This window comes from Macaca fascicularis, chromosome 3, assembly GCF_037993035.2.
Source record: "Macaca fascicularis isolate 582-1 chromosome 3, T2T-MFA8v1.1".
NCBI lineage: Eukaryota > Metazoa > Chordata > Mammalia > Primates > Cercopithecidae > Macaca > Macaca fascicularis.
The window spans coordinates 148637028-148658415 of record NC_088377.1 but is presented as its reverse complement, the minus strand read 5'-3'; the positions used below and the strand labels follow the sequence as shown (position 1 = coordinate 148658415).

The 21388-nt window shown below is 39.2% G+C and overlaps 1 protein-coding gene across 1 annotated transcript in view; it reads right to left on the bottom strand.

The window, feature by feature from the left end:
• Nucleotides 1-21388, bottom strand: part of PRKAR2B (protein kinase cAMP-dependent type II regulatory subunit beta) — a 114730-nt gene that overhangs the window by 38966 nt on the left and 54376 nt on the right. Inside the window, exon 3 of the mRNA XM_005550477.4 lies at nucleotides 1073-1125. Coding sequence (XP_005550534.1) covers nucleotides 1073-1125 — 53 coding nt within the window. The remainder of the gene's footprint in view (nucleotides 1-1072; nucleotides 1126-21388) is intronic.

Sequence of the window (21388 nt, the reverse complement as noted above, 5' to 3'; positions counted from 1 at the left end):
AGTAAAGTATATGGTAGGCAAGGTCTAGTTTTTCAGACTATACAGAGGGGTAACAGTACATCACAGATTAGTAAAAATACCTTAATCCTAAACATCATTTCCAGGCTAGGATTTATAAACTTCATGAAAATAACTGAAGTTCTAATAGTGAGAAATGAGCTTCCACAACCCTGGTAGTGGGAATCCCCATGGGTCCAGGAATAAAATGGGATTTCAAGATCTTCCATGTTGTAAGCCTCCTGATACCACTGGATTTTACATATGTTTCAAGGAGCTTAATGATGTAATGACTTAGGGACGTAGTATCTGCTTCTCCACAAGAAACCTCAATCTTACTTAAGTACTATTCAGAGCTACAAAAATAAGTTTTTGTTTATACTGTTTAAGGCCAAAGAAACAAGAGGCACTTTTGCAACATACGTACTCAAAAAAAGGGGAGGAGGGTGGTGCAGAAATTTAATTACTTTCCATTTCCAGGCATAGTTATCTCTTAGTTTACTTTTTACTAAATAAACAATAGAACTGAGCTGAAAGACATAGCTTAAAAACTGCTGAAATCACAGGGGACAAATTCTTACAAAAACATTAGGGCCTGCAAGAAGTCAGCTGCTGAGCAAACGATGAAGACTCACAGATTTAAAAAATAATCCTAACTGCTGTACTGACACACTGGATGTGATTTTACTGTGATTTGTTTGTTTCAGAGTAACTTTCTGTTGTTATAAATTAAGAGGAGTAGAAGGTCTTTCCCAGTATTTTTGTTTACTAGAAACACTGTCTAAGAAAAATAATATTATCACTATGAGAAAGACAGCTGAAAACATTTTTCCTCACCAGGATATATTTTGTAAAGAGATAAAATATATCTCTTTATACTCTTCGGATAAAAATAATTCTGCAAGACTCAGCAGGAGTAGGCTATTGGAGATGAGACTAGGAAAAGAAATAGTCAAAATAATTCCATTATGTCTCCTGTTAACCTGAATGCCTGTTAACATCTTTTCTATGATCATTTTCCTTAGCTATGACAAGGGCATCAATTTAAAATTCATTCATTCAGTAAATTACATACCCTGGACTCTGCATCATCTTCTTCTTCATCAGGATTATAAGCTTCTGCACATACTATAAAAACAGAAATGAACATCTTAGATTGTTTCATCAAAAACCATACTGCAATGAGTACATCGTTAACACCTAATGAACAAAAAGAGTACCACGGTATAAAAAACCATTAATTCACCTCAACCAGGGGAAGCAGTCTACCCTCCAAAACTGGTTTCATATTTCAATTTATAATTTACTTAAAAATGAAGCTGTATTTTTGGGCATTGACACTTTCTGATTTTTCCCATTTAGAGAAACATAGCCTAAACCCTTTCATTTTCATTTCCAAGGCATAGTATCTAAACATTACCTAAAAGAACAGAAACAAAAGAAAAGGCTGTCTGCCATGAAATGATCAATTTAATCATATAGTTGTGACTAACTTTCACAAATTATCCATAATCTAAATATTACAGAACAAATATTAACGTTTTGTGTATTTCAGGGACAAATATTAACATTTTGGATATTTCCTTCCAGTCTTTTTCTGGGTTGAGTTTATATTGCATATGCAACTTAAAAACCTGCTTTTTTCATTTAACACTGTAAGAATTTTGCATGTCGTTAGAAACACTGTGTAAATACTGCATTTAAGGATTGCAGATTACCATATGCTGTAAATAACTACTTCTCCAATACTGAACATTTAGCTGGCTTATATTAAAACAACTTTGAAATAAACACTTTCATGCATCGATATTTGTCTACATTTCAGATTATGCTGTAGGCATTATTCCCAAACTTATTTTGGGGGGCTAAATGGTATGAGAATTTTTAGGGCACATTTATCACCATGTTTCTTTCTAGAAGGGCTGTACCTATCCATTGTCCTATAAAAAATATGTAATAACACTTCCCTAACTGTACAACAGAATTGGATGCTATTGTTTAAAATCTTTGCCAATTTAAATAATTTAAAAATTTTTTAAAATTACTAAATTTGAACTATTTTCAAATGTTTATAGGATGACTGTATTTCCTCCTTTGTCCTTATCTATAGGAAATATCTGGTTTTCTTTTTGACTTAAATTAGTATTTTCATACCACTTTATCTGTCATATTACTCAATCATTTTATCCAATTTGCTTTTCAATTATAACTACAAGGTTTTTATAGATTATGCATGTTTATTTTTAATGTCATGACATCTATGAGGAAAGAAAATTTCCCAATGTGCTTTAAACCCAACATTAAACATCACAGAAGTATCACTTCTTTTGACCTTGAAAACCCTTTCCTTATTTGCAAATCTAAAGATTTACTTCTTTTTTCATTCAGTTGTTTAAAGGTAGAGCTTTTTACATGTACTATTTAATCTACATGGAGTTTATTCTGGCATAGATAAAAAATTTAAGTACAAAGAATAAATGAAAGGCTGACAAATGTCTTCCTAGGGCCCTCAGGGTGGCATCGAAAGTAGTATCATCTTTGGTACCACTATTCCCATTATTATACCATAAAACACTTTCTTTCCCCCAGGCACCACTCTATACACCTGGACCAGTGACTCTTAACCAAGTCCTATTGTGCCCTCCACAGGTGGGATTCCGCCTCTGTGACATTTTAATTGTCATAACTATAGGGGGTTAGAGGGATGCCACTAGCATCTACTGGGTACAGGCTAAGGATGCTGGAAACATCCTACGATGCACCAAACGCTCCGCCCTGAACAGAAAGAATTACCTGGCCCAAAATGTCAACAGTACCGAGGCTGAGAAACCCTGATCGAAAGTACATCATCTCATTCAACCTCACAACAACCTTAAGGTAGATGTTAATGTCATCACTTGACAGATGAAAGAGTAGGGCACAGGAAAGCCAAGATCATACATCCTAGTAAGTGACAGGACCCACATTTTATCCAGGATTGTCTGTCTTGACTCCAAAGCTCTTGCTCTTAACCACTATTCTACACATGACTGCTTTGGTGAATTTACCAGCATAATTCCTGGACATCAGCCTTTAGTCTCAGAAATGTAACAGAAATGGACCAGTCATGCAGAAGCAGGCTCACATTAAAGAATCTCACTGACATATGAAATCAGAATGCCAATTTACTAACTACCTTCCTGAATGAAGGATCGGACCAGCACAACTAGCTAGATCTCTCCCTGCTGGAAAACCAAAGCAGCAGCCAAGTCACTACTGAAAGATTGCTTGGTGAGCAGGAAATGGGAAACAGGAAACTTTGTTAAATAAATTGAATGTTTCATGGCATCAAGCTGGACAGCCTGAGGCACTCTATAGGGATGGCCCTGCCAATGTGTCCAGGATACTTTAACTGGGTTGGCTGCAACTCTCTAGAGAGCACAAGGACATCTACTTCTAAAGCTTAGCTCTCTAACTTTCTGTCCCCAGAGATGGCCAACTTCACAGGCAGGACTGCTACATCATTTGTATGGCCTAGTGCAAAACAAAACAAAACAAACAAACAAAAAAAATCATATATGGAATTAAGACTTTCCAAAGGACAACAAGAGCAGAGCATTAAACCAAATGCACGGCCCTCGTGAGTGCAGGGCCCATGAAGCTGGCTGTGTTCATAGGATTGACACATTCAACGAGGTGGCAGTAGGCAGTAGGCAAGATATTTGGTTAAGATAACTTGTTTTACATATACACACCCACCCACCCTCTGTTGATCTTATTTTTTAATTACTGTTGATCTTAAATTGTTGATCTTAAATTTTAATTCACAGAAAGCAATCCTAATTCTCAAATTTCTAAATGCCTAGCCCCTAAGCCCTAACTAAAAATCATCTGGAGTAAGAATCTATTTTTTTTCCAAATACTTTATCAATCGTCTCAATATTATTACTTAACACCCTGTTGATTTGTGATATCCACTTTATCATATAGTATGTTTGTCCATATCTGGGCTATCTGTTTCATTGAACTACATATTGTGCCAATACTACAAGGACTTAGTTACTGACATTCCTGTTGCAATTGTTTCACTACATTAGAATTCATCTACCCCCACCTTCCATGGCCAAATCAAAATAAAGTATCTGCAGTTTTGTAAAGCTGTCATCGTGCCTTATAGCTCTTTATCATCACTTAAACTGTTTCTTCTGATTGGAACTCCCTCCAATCTCCTTTCCAAGCCAACCCTTCTCTCCAGACTCAACTAAAAGGTCAAATGGAGAGTCACATCTTGACCTTTCACCCACACAGAACTAATTCTGGAAACTCCACTTCTGTGCTCATCCTTTGCACTCTCGCAATACAGTGGGAAGAGCTCATTATTGTCATTTACCACACTGCATGCTTCCAAAGATGTTACAAGCTGCTTGCCTCTCCAGGCTGAGGCGTAGCCCTCCAGGGACCGACTGTATGCTCTTGTTCATCTCTGTATTTCCCTAGCACTGACCTGGCACATTGCCTACTAGCTCAAGGCACTTTTTTTTTTTTTTTTTTAAATAAATGACTGGTTGGTGAACAAACAAGCTTGCAAGGTCCTTGAGAGCAGAGATGTCCTTTTTTAAGTATCTCACAATAATGTATTTGTATTATACACACTCAAACACATATTGAATGGATGGATGAATGAATGAATGAATGAATGAATGAATGAATGAATGAATACTTGCTCAATGTTAAAATGTCCTACACAATTTGTCCAAGAAATGGGGACAGAGAGGTTGAGTGAAAATGAGAGCCTTTTGTCTTCCTCACCAAAAGTCCTGGCACGAAGATTAGGAGGTCAGTAAATATTTCTGTAACAAATAAATGAAGAGGGAGGTTCCAAGATGGCCAAATAGGAACAGCTCCAGTCTACAGCTCCCAGCATGAGCAATGCAGAAGACAGGTGATTTCTGCATTTCCAACTGAGCTTTGAAAAGAGTAGTAGCTCTCCCAGCACGGAGTTTGAGATCTGAGAACAGACAGATGCCTCCTCAAGTGGGTCCCTGACACCCAAGTAGCATAACTGGGAGGTACCTCCCGGTAGGGGCCAAATTACACCTCATATGGCCAGGTGCCCCTCTGAGACAAAGCTTCCAGAGGAACAATCAGGCAACAACATTTGCTGTTCTGCAATATTCACTGTTCTGCAGCCTCCGCTGGTGATACCCAGGCAAACAGGGTCTGGAGTGGACCTCCAGCAAACTCCAACAGACCTGCAGCTGAGGGTCCTGACTGTTAGAAGGAAAACTAACAAACAGAAAGGACATCTACACCAAAACTCCATCTGTACGTCACCATCATCAAAGACCAAAGGAAGACAAAACCACAAGGATGGAGAAAAACCAGAGCAGAAAAGCTGAAACTCCTAAAAATCAGAGCACCTCGTCTCGTCCAAAGGAACGCAGCTCCTCACCAGCAATGGAACAAAGCTGGACAGAGGATGACTTTGACGAGTTGAGAGAAGAAGGCTTCAGATACTCAAACTTCTCCGAGCTAAATAAAGGAGGATATTCGAACCCATCGCAAAGAAGCTAAAAACCTTGAAAAAAGATTAGACGAATGGCTAACTAGAATAACCAATGCAGAAAAGTCCTTAAATGACCTGATAGAGCTGAAAACCATGGCACAAGAACTACGTGACACATGCACAAGCTTCAGTAGCCAATTCGATCAACTGAAGGAAAGGGTATCAGTGATTGAAGATCAAATGAATTAAATGAAGTGAGAAGTTTAGAGAAAAAAAGAGTAAAAAGAAATGAACAAAGCCTCCAAGAAATATGGGATTACGTGAAAAGACCAAATCTACATCTGACTGGTGTACCTGAAAGTGACGGGGAGAATGGAACCAAGTTGGAAAACACTCTTCAGGATATTATCCAGGAGAACTTCCCCAACCTAGCAAGGCAGGTCAGCATTCAAATTCAGGAAATACAGAGAACGCCAAAAAGATACTCCTCGAGAAGAGCAACTCCAAGACACCTAATTGTCAGATTCACCAAAGTTGAAAGGAAGGAAAAAATGTTAAGGGCAGCCAGAGACAAAGGTTGGGTTACCCACAAAGGGAACCCCATCAGACTAACAGCAGATCTCTCAGCAAAAACTCTACAAGCCAGAAGAGAGTGGGGGCCAATATTCAACATTCTTAAAGAAAAGAATTTTCAACCCAGAATTTCATATCCAGCCAAACTAAGCTTCATTAGTGAAGGGGAAATAAAATCCTTTACAGACAAGCAAATACTGAGGGATTCTGTCACCACCAGGCCTCCCTTACAAGAAGAGCTCCTGAAGGAAGCAGTAAACATGGAAAGGAAAAACCAGTACCAGCCACTGCAAAAACATGCCAAATGGTAAAGACCATCGACACTATGAAGAAACTGAATTAATTAACGGGCAAAATAACATGGTAACATCACAATGACAGGATCAAATTCACACATAACAATATTAACCTTAAATGTAAATGGGCTAAATGCCCCAATTAAAAGACACAGACACAGGCAAATTGGATAAAGAGTCAAGACCCATGAGTGTGCTGTATTCAACAGATCCATCTCACGTGCAGAGACACACATAGGCTCAAAATAAAGGGATGGAGGAAGATCTACCAAGCAAATGGAAAACAAAACAAAACAAAACAAAAAAGCAGGGGTTGCAATCCTAGTCTCTGATAAAAGAGACTTTAAACCAACAAAGATCAAAAGAGACAAAGAAGACCATTACATAATGGTAAAGGGATCAATTCCACAAGAAGAGCTAACTATCCTAAATATATATGCACCCAATACAGGAGCACCCAGATTCATAAATCAAGTCCTTAGAGGCCTACAATAATGGGAGACTTCAACACCCCACTGTCAATATTAGACATATCAACCAGACAGAAAGTTAACAAGGATGTCCAAGAATTGAACTCAGCTCTGCACCAACTGGACCTAATAGACATCTACAGAACTCTCCATCCCAAATTAATAGAATATACATTGTTGTCAGCACCACATCACACTTACTCCAAAATCGACCGCATAGTTGGAAGTAAATCACTCCTGAGCAAATGTAAAAGAACGGAAATTATAACAAACTGTCTCTCAGACCACACACAGTTCAATCAAACTAGAACTCAGGATCAAGAAACTCACTCAAAAGCACTCAACTACATGGGAACTGAACAACCTGCTCCTGAATGACTACTGGGTACATAACGAAATGAAGGCAGAAATAAAGATGTTCTTAGAAACCAATGAGAACGGAGACACAACATGCCAGAATCTCTGGGACACATTTAAAGCAGTGTGTAGAGGGAAACTGATAGCACTAAATGCCCACAAGCGAAAGCAGGTAAGATCTAAACTTAATACCCTAACATCACAATGAAAAGAACTAGAGAAGCAAGAGGAAACACATTCAAAAGCTAGCAGAAGGCAAGAAATAACTAAGATCAGAGAAGAACTGAAGGAGATAGAGACACAAAAAACCCTTCAAAAAAAAAAAATCAATGAATCCAGGAGCTGTTTTTTTGAAAAGATCAACAAAATTGATAGACCGCTAGCAAGACTAATACAGAAGAAAAGAGAGAAGAAGCAAACAGATGCAATAAAAAATGATAAAGGGGTTATCACCACCGATCCCACAGAAATACAAACTATCATCAGAGAATATTATAAACACCTCTACGCAAAGAAACTAGAAAATCTGGAAGAAATGAATAAATTCCTGGACTCATACACCCTCCCATGACTAAACCAGGAAGAAGTTGAATCCCTGAATAGACCAGTAACAGGCTCTGAAATTGAGGCAATAATTAATAGCCTACCAACCAAAAAAAGTCCAGGACCAGATGAATTCACAGCCGAATTCTACCAGAGGTAGAGGAGCTGGTACCATTCCTTCTGAAACTATTTCAATCAATAGAAAAAGAGGGAATCCTCATTTTATGAAGCCAGCATCATCCTGATACCAAAGCCTGGCAGAGACACAACAAAAAAAGAGAATTTTAGACCAATATTCCTGATGAACATTGATGCAAAAATCCTCAATAAAATACTGGCAAACCGAATCCAGCAGCATATCAAAAAGTTTATCCACCATGATCAAGTTGGCTTCATCCCTGGGAATCAAGGCTGTATATATTGATCAATATATACAAATCAATAAATGTAATCCATATATATAACAGAACCAAAGACAAAAACCACATGATTATCTCAATAGACGCAGAAAAGGCCTTTGACAAAATTCAACAGCCCTTCATGCTAAAAACTCTCAATAAATTTGGTATTGATGGAACGTATCTCAAAATAATAAGAGCTATTTATGGCAAACTCACAGCCAATATCATACTGAATGGGCAAAAACTGGAAGCATTCCCTTTGAAAACTGGCACAAGACATGGATGCCCTCTCTCACCACTCCTATTCAACATAGTGTTGGAAGTTCTGGCTAGGGCAATCGGGCAAGAGAAAGAAATGAACGGTATTCAGTTAGGAAAAGAAGAAGTCAAATTGTCCCTGTTTGCAGATGACATGATGGTATAGTTAGAAAAACCCATCGTCTCAGCCCAAAATCTCCTTAAGCTGATAAGCAACTTCAGCAAAGGCTCAGGATACAAAATTAAGGTGCAAAAATCACAAGCATTCTTATACACCAGTAACAGACAAATAGAGAGCCCAATCATGAATGAACTTACGTTCACAATTGCTTCAAAGAGAATAAAATACCTAGGAATCCAACTTACAAGGGGTGTAAAGGACCTCTTCAAGGAGAACTACAAACCACTGCTCAGTGAAATAAAAGAGGACACAAACAAATGGAAGAACATACCATGCTCATGGATAGGAAGAATCAATATCGTGAAAATGGCCATACTGCCCAAGGTAATTTATAGATTCAATGCCATCCCCATTAAGGTACCAATGACTTTCTTCACAGAATTGGAAAAAACTGTTTTAAAGTTCATATGGAACGAAAAAGAGCCCGCATTGCCAAGACAATCCTAAGTCAAAAGAACAAAGCTGGAGGCATCATGCTACCTGACTTCAAACTATACTACAAGGCTACAGTAACCAAAACAGCATGGTACTGGTACCAAAACACAAATATAGACCAATGGAACAGAACAGAGCCCTCAGAAATAATACCACACATCTACAACCATCTGATATTTGACAAACCTGACAAAAACAAGAAATGGAGAAAGGATTCCCTATTTAATAAATGGTGCTGGGAAAACTGGCTAGCCATATATGTAGAAAGCTGGAACTGGGTCCCTTCCTTACATCTTATACAAAAATGAATTCAAGATGGATTAAAGACTTAAATATTAGATCTAAAACCATAAAAACCCTAGAAGAAAACCTAGGCAATACCACTCAGGACATAGGCACGGGCAACGACTTCATGTCTAAAACACCAAACACAATGGCAACAATAGCCAAAATCGACAAATGGGATCTAATTAAACAAAAGAGCTTCTGTACATCAAAAGAAACTACCATAAGAGTGAACAGGCAACCTACAGAATGAGAGAAAATTTTTGCATTCTGCCCATCTGACAAAGGGTAATATCCAGAATCTACAAAGAACTTAATCAAATTTACAAGAAAAATCAAACAACCCCAACAAAAAGTAGGCAAAGGATATGAACAGACACTTCTCAAAAAAAGACATTTATGCAGCCAACGGACACATGAAAAAAGGCTCATCATCACTGGCCATCAGAGAAATGCAAATCAAAACCACAGTGAGATACCATCTCACACCAGTTAGAATGGCGATCATTAAAACAGGTGCTGGAGAGGATGTGGAGAAACAGGAACACTTTTACACTGTTGGTGGGACTATAAACTAGTTCAACCATTGTGGAAGACAGTGTGGCAATTCCTCAAGGATCTAGAACTAGAAATACCATTTGACCCAGCCATCCCATTACTGGGTATATACCCAAAGGATTATAAATCGTGCTGCTACAAAGACACATGCACAGGTATGTTTATTGCAGCACTATTCACAACAGCAAAGACTTGGAGCCAAGCCAAAGGCCCATCGATGATAGAATGGATTAAGAAAATGTGGCCATATACACCATGGAATACTGTAAAGCCATAAAAAAGGATGAGTTCATGTCCTTTGTAGGGACATGGATGAAGCTGGAAACCATCATTCTCAGCAAACTATCTCAAGGACAGAAAACCAAACACCGCATGTTCTCACTTATAGGTGGGAACTGAACAGTGAGAACACTTGGACACTGTGTTCACATCACACATTGGGGCCTGTCGTGTGGTGGGGGGGAGAGGGGAGGGATAGTATTAGGAGATATACCTAATGTAAATGATGAGTTAATGGGTGTAGCACACCAACATGGCACATGTATACATATGTAACAAACCTGCACGTTGTGCACATGGACCCTAGAACTTAAAGTATAATAAAAAATAAAAAATAAATGAATGAATGGCTCTATCTCTGGATGGGCACTCAAACCAAAGCCTCCAGATAACTTGTACTGCCTCATATTCTTTCTGAAACATATTTGCCCCATACCTCCTATGCAATCTGAAATTTAGCTTGAAACTATATACTTCATCCTTTTTGTTTGGCAATTAAATAGTGGTAAGAATCAAAACCTTATTCTTTAAGGAATCTTATATTGAGGTTTCCCTGTTTTGTTGTCCATATATGTATGTATATACTACACTGGTCATACAGAATGGCCCAAGAATTTAAGCAGATTCCCACACTGCAGACGGAGTAATGTGCAATGGTGTAGCCAGACAATGGTCACAACTTGCAGGACAGAACAGGAAAATACAAACTATACTGACTTCGCATATTGTGGGACCTGGCCCTCAACCTTTTCATTTGCTATGCATACAGAATGATAGATGAGGGATTATTCAACTCCCAGGGTTTTTCACTAAAAGCTCACAACATTTTGTCATTGATGTTTTAAAAATCAGTACAGTCAAAACGACTCTGCACTGGACAAGTATACATGACCTATATTCTCATCCTGGCTAGCAAGGAGTTAAAGGAAGCAGACTGAACTCCATGATTCACTGGGTCCTCAGCTCTGGCAGAGTCTTGCACACACTAGACAATAAGTATGTGCTGAAGGAATAAAAGGCAAATACAGCTTGCACAGAATGACTGCGAGGTTTAGAGACCTTTAATCTAGAAAAATTGACTTCTATAAAATATATAAAAGTTAATTTGCCAATGTTCTCAATAAACTAAGATTTTAGCATACTCATTTAAATAATAATTAGCTTAAAATAAAGCTGTTATAAAAGCACAGGTGTATTAATTAACAGAGTTGTGACTCAATATTGAGTTAAACTTAGCTTATTGAAGTGGAAACACCCTCCTACAAAGGAAAAAAAATTACCTTTTTCAAGTATTAGTTGAAGGCATGCATCAACCAAGAAAACTGGTTCTTAGGGGGCAAAAAGACTTACTGTATTTTTTTTTTTTATAAAGCACAGATATACATTCAATACATAAACAAATATATGGCATTTCTGTGGCAGTAAAATCTCATTGGGGGCATTTAGGGGGAAACAGCCTAAAAAGACTAGGGGGTAGGGGACGATAATAGAAAAAAGATTGAGAAACACTGGTAAAAGGCTATTAACAGTAATATATATATATATATATATAGCTAAGTAAAGGGAATAAGCACAATGACAAGTTAATAGGCTTCCCCCTCCCCTGTTCATTCACATTTCTGCCCAGGTAATTGGTACAAACCTGTTCTCATCCATTAGTAATGCTCTTAAATTTGAATTCACAGAGCAAAGGCATTGGAATAACATGTCCAAAATATAGAAGCTTACATTTTGTTCCCAAATCACATTCAGGCAAAAGGCCCACAGGGAAGCCTTATTTATTCATTCAAAAAATATGTGGGGGATGACATAAATGGAATAAAGGGATAATGCAAAGCATCTATGTGTATGTATATATATTCTTTTGTTATACATTTTATATAATGTGTAACTTGTTTTGCCTATACATTTTATATTACTTTCAATATTATATATGTACTATATTTAAAACGTTTATAGAAACAGTCTAGAAATCAAGACAGAAATAGAATGATAATGATAACACCAGTGCCACAATGACGATATCTACAAAGTGCTGGAGGAACACAGACGTGAAAGGAGCAACCAGCAGCTCAGAGGGCAGGAGGTTTCACAGCAAAGGAGGTTCCCTAAAGAATTAATAAACAGTGGGAAAAAGAGGTTGCTTTGTTTTGCTCCCTGCTGTTTTCCTAGAACCTAGAACAGTGGGCACATAGTAAATGTTAACAAAAATGACTGAATAAATAAATGGTGATTTTAGTTGATGAGAAACGTTATTATCTTCTTCCTTATCCTCAGGCATAAAGAAACAGCATACTGCATATGTCAGATTAGACTGGTTTACACAACAGTAACAAACACTGCCATAATCTCAGTGACTCAAAACAACATAAGTGCATTTCTTGGTCACACAGTATGCCCATCTCAGGAGAGTGGGTACTTGGTTCCACTTCCTTACTGAAGGCTGCAGGCTAATGGAGACTCTGCAATTTGGAAGGCCACCAGTCCCTAAAGCTTCTGCCTGGAAGTGACAGATGTCTCTTCTGCCAATAAGAAATATATATCACATTGCATTAGACAAGTTATATGGTCAGTCCTAACTTCAACAAGATGGGGAAGTGCAAGTGTTACTACAACCTCAGAAGGCGAGAAAACCAGAATTTTATGAATACCACTGATGACTATCAAAGAAACCATTTGATGGCCCCAACACAAACAAGGTATGTCTCTCTCTTATTTCTCTCTCCCTCTCTCTTTCTCTGGCTTAAGGCAAATGGAGGAAGGGCTGAAACTGACATCACCATTTACATAAAAATAGCAGGGAAGTTCATAATTTAAAAATCCACAGAATGAGGCTGTCTCATAAACTCTGAACAGAACCATTACAATTTCCTTAAAACCATCTTTCAATTTTTAATATTTTCCTACTTCTTGCATCAAAATATTAAAAGTTATTATAATCCACTCGGTTACAAGCTACATTCCAGCTACAAAAAACGCAATATATCTTTTACCTTTCTGGCAGAAATTTTGGCACCATGCATGAAATAGTACTTAAGTGAATATTTAATTCCCAGACGACCAGTTATGTTCATGTCAGCAAAATTTTACTATAAAGATTTTAGCCAAGATACTTAACTGTATAACCCTGTCTTGGTGAAATAATAGAAATACAATTTCTATTTAATCTAGGATGTTCTGCCTCTCCCCAAGGTTATCAATGGAGCTTTAAGAATCAGCCATTCACAAACCACTTTCTAGTTCTCTACAAAACTGTATTTTTGACCTTTATTTAGGTAGGTTCTAAACCATCTCAGACATGTAATTACTATTCCTAAAAAAATTTCTATAAAACTTTTTCCTATTAATTCTACTATAAAATATTCTGCTGTCTCACAAACATTTTAGATATTTTAAATATTTGACTAAATTGCCATGATTCATTACAAGCCCATTCTTTTTGTAGCCCTTTAACAGTAGTATTTAGAATAAAACTCCACATTTACTAATTCCTTTTTATGTTTTTACGTTTCTAAAAACGATTTTCCTTTACATGTATACCACTACTCATTAAGGGACTGTATAATTAAGAAACATTCACACCCCACAAATAAACATCAAGTTCAGGACACTATTGGGAAGGATATTGCTGAAATACATAAATAAGCAACAATGGAGAGCTTCAAACAAATAAAAATTTGTTCATCATTTGCTATTTTCCTCTTATTAAAACTGTATATGCTGGCCAGGCACGGTGGCTCATGTCTGTAATCCCAGCACTTTAGGAGGCCAAGGCAGGTGTATCACCTAAAGTCAGGAGTTCAAGACCAGCCTGGCCAATATGGCAAAATCCTATCTCTACTAAAAAAACAAAAACAAAAATTAACCGGGCATGGTGGTGCACGCCTGTAATCCCAGCTACTTAGGAAGATAAGGCATGAGAATCACTTGAACTCAGGAAGCGGAGGTTGCAGTAAGCCAAGATGGCGCCACTGCACTCCAGCCTGGGCAACAGAGTGAGACGTCGTCTCCAAAAAAAAAAAACACACACAACTGTACATGCCAAAATATTTAATCTGTTTTTTTTAATGTGTAAATTTTTTTCTTCAAAAATTCCTCCAAAGGAAAAACAATACCCTATGTCAGAACCCACATACGTTTTGTAAATAATTTTTTATTCTACTCTTGGGTTTCAAAGTGTTAAAAACTTTAATATGTGTACTCAATCGCTGGAACTATCCTCAATAAAATGTATTTCTACCACACGCTCTACAAGTATGCATTCAGTCTATAAAACATCAACCATTTTTTTTAATAACTGACTTATCTATAGCATGGCACAATTAAGAGGACACAGCATTCAATCGGTTTATAAAAGGAATCCTATCAACATGGAACGTTTCTAAGAGGATGAGTCCAGAAGAGGATAGGTTCAAATATTCTACTTAAGTATACTGTTCATACATCATGAGTAGCCTGTGGGATTCTGAGAATAGAGGAAACCATACAAACCTTCACTCTCTTTCACAATGGAACAGTGGTCCCCTCTAGCTCCCAGTGTTCCTTAGATAAGGATACAAGATTAACCCAAGAAAAGACAGATGCATGTAATCCATGGTATTTTACAAATTCTCTATTTAAATTTTCTTTAAGACAAAAAATAGAACCTCACAAATGACCAAGAATAAAATAAACAGATATAATTAAAAGGGCGAAAAAAAAAAGGGGAGAGAAAAATAATTCGGAGGAGAATATGTTTGGGAAACTATCCATTTTTTAAAGTCAATGTTGTTTGTTACTAATCATCAGAATTCCTCAATGCTGTTCTCTAGAACTATTAAGCAGCAGAGAGTAACTGGATCAACTAGTACTAGAGGACAGAACTATAATAGAAACTATATTTGTACTTTGCTGAAAATGGTCTGATAAGGATTTCTGAGCATTGCAGATGATATTATGAATTTCAAGAAATTAAAATGCCAAGGTGAAATAAAAAGAGAATCCTAACTCTTTGGTTAAAAAGTCAACAAATAGCTTCCCAAGAATTTGTGCCAATGCTCTAATTGCTTAGATAATACGATCATCTCTTGGCATTTATTTTGGCCTGAGACCCTGAATCACATTAATCTAAATATAAATACTAATTGATAATGATCTAGCTACATTATCAGAATACAACTTTACCTTTCGGATATAGTAAAGCTACAGTTACTTAAAATTTCTGAGTAGTTTTATTGACTGTTTTTCAGATGAATGCTGCCTAGCACACACGTATCAGAGAATTATAGGAACAGACACATTACAGAATCCCTCCCAATTAATTAATATATTTTCAGAACAAGTATCATTTGACCTGATGGCTTTAGGATGAGAAATTTAAACTAAAATATAGCCATAATTATAAGAAAATAGTTCAGTCAATTACTGGCTTTTAAATTTAGTAATAAAACTATCAAATATGGGCTTTAGGGGAACATAGTCAATCAAGCCTCTCTACTGATTATCAGAAATCTAAAAACATTCTTGATGCTATTAAATATAAGCAAATTGTAATAGAGCAATGCAAATCAATATCCAAATATTCAAAATATAGAACGTATATTTACAAAACAATACAATTCAGACTTTTTTTTCATTATTTAAAGGCAAAAGAAATAAACCCATGTAAATAATGTAATAAGCATTTCTTCTTGAAAAGTTCCATTTCCATTTTGTAAAGGGGAACTCACCAGACTTTTTTTCATGCATTATTTTCTGTGAGTTCAAAGTACACATTTGTCTTATAAAGTCTGCTTTAAAAAAATAAAAATAAGATTTGATAAACATTTTCCTATATTATTAGGTACGCCACTAAAACAATTTTTAAGTGGCTACATAGGAATCAGTAATACATATAAATATTTATTTTAATTTATTGTGGTTTTTTTTCTTCTTTTTTAACTTTCATTTCTTCATATCAAGACTTAAATCAAGATTTGTGGGATGACAAATGATAAATTTAAATGAACTTTTAAAAAGAAAAACGATATGATATAAAGACAGTAACAGACAAGAAACAGAAACTAATAAATCAGCATTTTAACTCTATTAAATTAGCAAACTTGTTTTTTGATAAAAGTCTGTATTAGAGAGGATGCCTAGTTTGGTTTTTGGTTTTTGTGTTTTTTTTTTTTTTTTTTTTTTTTGAGACACAGTCTTGCTCTATCACCCAGGGTAGAGTGCAATGGTGCAATCACAGCTCACTGCAGCCTCAAACTCCTGTGCTCAGGCTGTCCTCCTGCCTTAGCCTACCAAGTAGCTAGGACTACAGGGGCACACCACTGTTCCTGGCTTTTTTTTTTTTTGGCGGGGGGGGGTAGAGGTGGCTTTTGCTATATTGCTTAGACTGGTCATGAATTCCTCGGCTCAAGCAATCCTCCTGCCTTGATCTCCAAACATGCTAGGATTACTGGCATAAGCCACCTCACCTGGCCAGGATGCAGAGTTTAGAATAGACTTTTTCACATACCGCTAGTGAAATTCTCAATTGGGGGTGGAAGTGGGAACGGAGGGGTGAGTTTAGAAATATTATTAAAAGTCTTGAAATTCTTCATGCCCAATTCCGTAAGTGCTCATCAAGTAATTGGATCTGAATAAATGACAGTCAAAAAAGAGAAATCTAAATTCCCAAAAACAAACAAGAAATTAAAATAAATATTCATGCATACTACTGATATCTATGTAGTCATTTAAAAATTATGTCTTAGATAAGATCTGGAAGAATTATCTGGATTACCAGGCAGGGACTCTTGTTATCTTCCTTTATTTTCTCCCAAACAAACACAGAGTCTCTCTCTGTGTTTTGAGCTGCCTGGAGATGTGATCACTACCACTGGGACTGCACTTGGTCAGACCTGAAGCCGGCACTGGGATCTCATCCAAGGCCTGCTGTGACTGCCACCTGGCTATGGCCTATGTTCACTCAAGGCCCAGGGGCTCTACAATCAGCAGGAAGTGAAGCCAGCCAGGCTTGTGTCCTTCCCTTCATGGTGGTGAGCTCCCAAGCCCTGGGAAGATCCAGAGGTGCCATCAGCAAGCCAGGGACTACAGTCAAAAATCTTAGAAGTCTACTTGGTGTTCTCCTGTACTGTGGCTGAGCTGGCACTTAACCCATGAGACAGTCCTTCCCATTCTTCCCTCCCCTTTCCATAAGCAGAGGAACCTCATCCCGTGGCCACCACTAGAGACCTATGGGGCGTACTCCAGGCTACTGCTGATGTTCCCTTAGGGAGGGCTCTTCAGTTGCTTATAATGAAGGGTGCCTAGCCTGTGACTCTCCCTTTGGGCAGTGGGCTCCCCTCTGGCCTAGGGCAGGTCCAGAAATGTCATCAATGAGTCAAGTCCTAGAACTGGGGACCCCCAAAAGCCCACTTAGTCCTCTACCCCTCTGTGGCTGAGCTAGTACCTAAGGTACAAGATCAAGTCCCCTTTACTTTTCCCTCTGCTTTTCGCAAGCAAAAGGAGGTCTCTTCCTGTAGCCATCACAGCTGGTAATGTGCAGAGTCTCACCTGAAGCCAGCAAGTCTCAAAGACTCACCCAAGGCCCACAGCGTACTACCTGGATATTACTGCTGGTTATTCAGGGCCCTAGGCTCTTCAGTCAGCAGGTGATGGGTCCTGCCAGGACTGGGCCCTTCCCTCCAAGGCAGTAGGTTCCCTTCTGGCCCTGGGCATGTCTAGAAATATCATCCAGCAATGAAGGCCTGGGAAGAGGGCCTCGTGGCTCTGATGGGTACCCTATCCTACTGTGGCTGAGCTGGTATCAAAGATGCAAGACAAAGTCCTCTTTACTTTTCCCTCTCCTCTCTTCAAGCAGAAGGAAAGGGTCTCAATTGGAGCTGCAAGCTATGCAGCCTGGGGTTGTGGGAAGGGTGATGCCAGCATCCCTTAGCCACCCCAGTGTCTCAGTTCAATGGCTCTGAGCCCAGTTCAGCGGCTCTGAGCCCAGTTCAGCACTAGGATTTGCCTAGGAGTTCAAATCTTTGTGGCCTAGACTGCTTTTCAAGTTTATTTACAGCCCCAGAGCACTTTAGCCCAAGGTGGTGAGGCTTGCCAGAACTTTCCAACTGTTGGGATGGGTGATTCTCCTCTGGCTAGGGCTGGCTTAAATACTCCTTCTGTGGGCAGGCATCAGCTGAGTTAGCTTGCTTTTGCTTTTTGCTGTGACAGGGCATTACTGAGTGCAATACAATGTCTCACACTGCTACACACACTCTCTCCCCCAAGCACATGGATTATCTCTCTGCACCATGTAGCCACCACTGGCGGATGGTGGAGGGGTGGTGGTGGTAACCCAAGACTGTCTCCTACCCTCCTCAGTGCCCACTGCAGTTCTATGGAGTTAAAACAAGTATTGTGAGTGCTCACCTGATTTTGGTTCTTATAAAGGTGCTTCTTTTGGATAGTTGTTTAATTAATGTCCTTGCGTGGGGTGGGGGAGGAACAATTGGTTGAGGCTTCTATTCAGTCATCTTGCTCTGCTCCTCCTAAAAATTATGTTTTACAGGACTATCTAATGACATTGGAAATTGTTCACCAACTTTCACTATTTTTTTTAACAGAGTTTGAATATACAGGCATAGTTTGAGCCTACAGAAAATATCCATGAAAAAATTCTGGTAGTATAGACACCAAAGTTTGTATGGTAGCTACTCCTCGGTAGTATGATTATGATAATTCTTATTTTTCTATTTCTTCGCCTTCCTAGTAAGACAGGAGATTAACAGGACTTGTTTTCACGACCCTACTGATCAAAACAGAATGTAGGCCAAGCACAGTGGCTCTAGTCTGTAGTTCCACACTTTAGGAAGCTGAGGTAGAAGGATTGCTTGAGTCCAGGTATTTGAGACCAGTCTAGGCAACATAGTGAGACCTCACCTCTTAAAAAAATAAAAAAAATATTAGCCGAGTGTGGTGGTGCCTGCCTGTAGTCCCGGCTACTTGGGAGCCTGAGGTAGGAGGATTGTTAGAGCCCAGGAGGTCAAGGCTGCAGTGAGCCAAGATCATGTCACTGCACACCAGCCTGGGCAACAAAGTGAAAACCTGTCCCTCAAAAAAACAAAATGAAAACAAGAACTAAGATGTAGTAAAGAGACCAGTCCAAACCAGCTAGGACTAGGAATTCTAATTCATTTGCATAAGACATTCCCACCAGCACCACAACACTTTACAAATGGTGCCACGCAGTGACCCGGAGGTTACCTTATACGGTTCTGGGAACTCCTCACCCTTTTTCTAGAAAGTTCATTAATAACTCACCCCTTATTTAGCATGCAATTAAAAGTGGGTATAAATATAGCTAGCCAGCAATCCACAAGGGCTGCTCTGAGCCACTCTGCCCACTCTGCTCTGGGATAGCCCTGCTCTGTCTATGGAGCAGTCATTCGGCTGGACACTGTTGCCGTAAGAAACTTGCTTTTCTTGAATTGTTTCCTGAGCAAAGCCAAGAACTCTCCCAGGGTGAGCCCCAATTCTGGGGTTTGCCTGCATCAGCCTGGCAACCACGAAGGAATAAACAACACTGAACAAGATGAACATGACAAAGGGGCTCAGCAAAAACTGGGACTCTGGAGCTATAACACTATGGAGCTGTAACTCTGTAAGGCTGTAGAGCTGTACATGAGCCAAAGGCTCTTTTTACAGTCAATCATCATTCCTGGTGACTAATAAGCCAAGGGAACCTGAGGGAAACCTTTACCCAGATGCCAAATTAAGATCAATCAACACCATTTGGCTCCCAAGGACAGGTGAGTCTCTCCTCCGTTCCCCCTTGACATTGATCTTTTTGGGTGAACTAAGAAGAGGGAACAAGGCCTCTGGCTTGGTAGTTCATTATCCCCTATCATTTGGGTGCCCCAGATAGGAGCACTGCGACATGTCCTTGTCACCTTTCTCTCAAGTCTTTTTGTCTCTTTAGTCTCTAATAAATGGGTGTTTTACTTTAATGTTTATTTTGTTTTCTTTCACATCTGTAGTCTTTGCTTTGGCTACGTGAGCAATTGTTTCTTAAGTCGAGACACTTTCCTTGTCTGTTTTGAATCCTCTTTTGGTAATTTTCAGAAGTCCCCTGTTGTGCTAACTTTGCGATGCCAGAGTCACATTGTCCAGTGGCCCCAACTGTGTTAGGTCTCATGCCTTTGGGGTTCATGACTGGCCAACTCCTGGATGCTCCGGGTTTTTTTGGCATTTCATGTTCCAGGTTTTTCAGCATTTGGCACCCTGTTAGGGCTGTTGGTCTTTGTCATACTGATCATTTTCAGCCTCCTCTTTCTGTGTTTTTTTCGGAATTCAGACTATGAGAATCTGTCACCCTATTTTACCTATCCTTCTACACCTTGCTTATTAAAACACCTCCTGCCGGGTGCAGTGGCTCACACCTGTAATCCCAGCACTTTGGGAGGCCAAGGCAGGCGGATCCTGAGGTCAAGAGATGGAGACCATCCTGGCCAACACGGTAAAACCTCGTCTCTACTAAGAATACAAAAATTAGCTGGGCGTGGTGGCGCGCACCTTAGTTGCGGTACTCGGGAGGCTAAGGCAGGGAATTGCTTGAACCCAGGAGGCAGAGGCTGCAGTGAGCCAAGATCGCGCCACTGCACCTCAGCCTGGTGACAGAGCAAGACTCTGTCTAAAAACAAAACAAAACATAACAAAACAAAACAACACCGCTTTTGTCATATTCTGTTTGCTGGTGGATGCAGTGATCACTACCCAATTGTACCTCATAATTCACTTCCATCACACCCTAACTGTACTTAGGCTCTCAGGAATTGATGGCCCTTGTACTACTGTCTAGTAGAGATCCCTGTTAGGGGGACAACGGCAAGCATCCCACAGGATTCATTGCTAAGGTGCTTTTTAGGCAACTGAAGCAAATTCAAACTAAATGGCTTAAAAAGGAACTGATTTTCTACCGCACTACCACTTGGGTCCAGTACAAACTGGGAAACCAAGAAATCTGGCCTACAAGTGGCTTTTTTTTTTTTTGAGATGGAGTCTCACTCTGTCGCCCAGGCTTAAGTGCAATGGCGCCATCTCAGCTCACTGCAACCTCCGTCTCCCAGGTTCAAGCGATTCTCCTCCCTCAGCCTCCTGAGTAGCTGGGACTACCGGGCGCTCACTACCACGCCCAGCTAATTTTTGTATTTTTAGTAGAGACCGGGTTTCACCATTTTGGCCAGGCTGGTCTCAAACTCCTGACCTCCCACCCACCTCTCGGCCTCCCAAAATGCTGGGATTACAGGCGTAAGCCA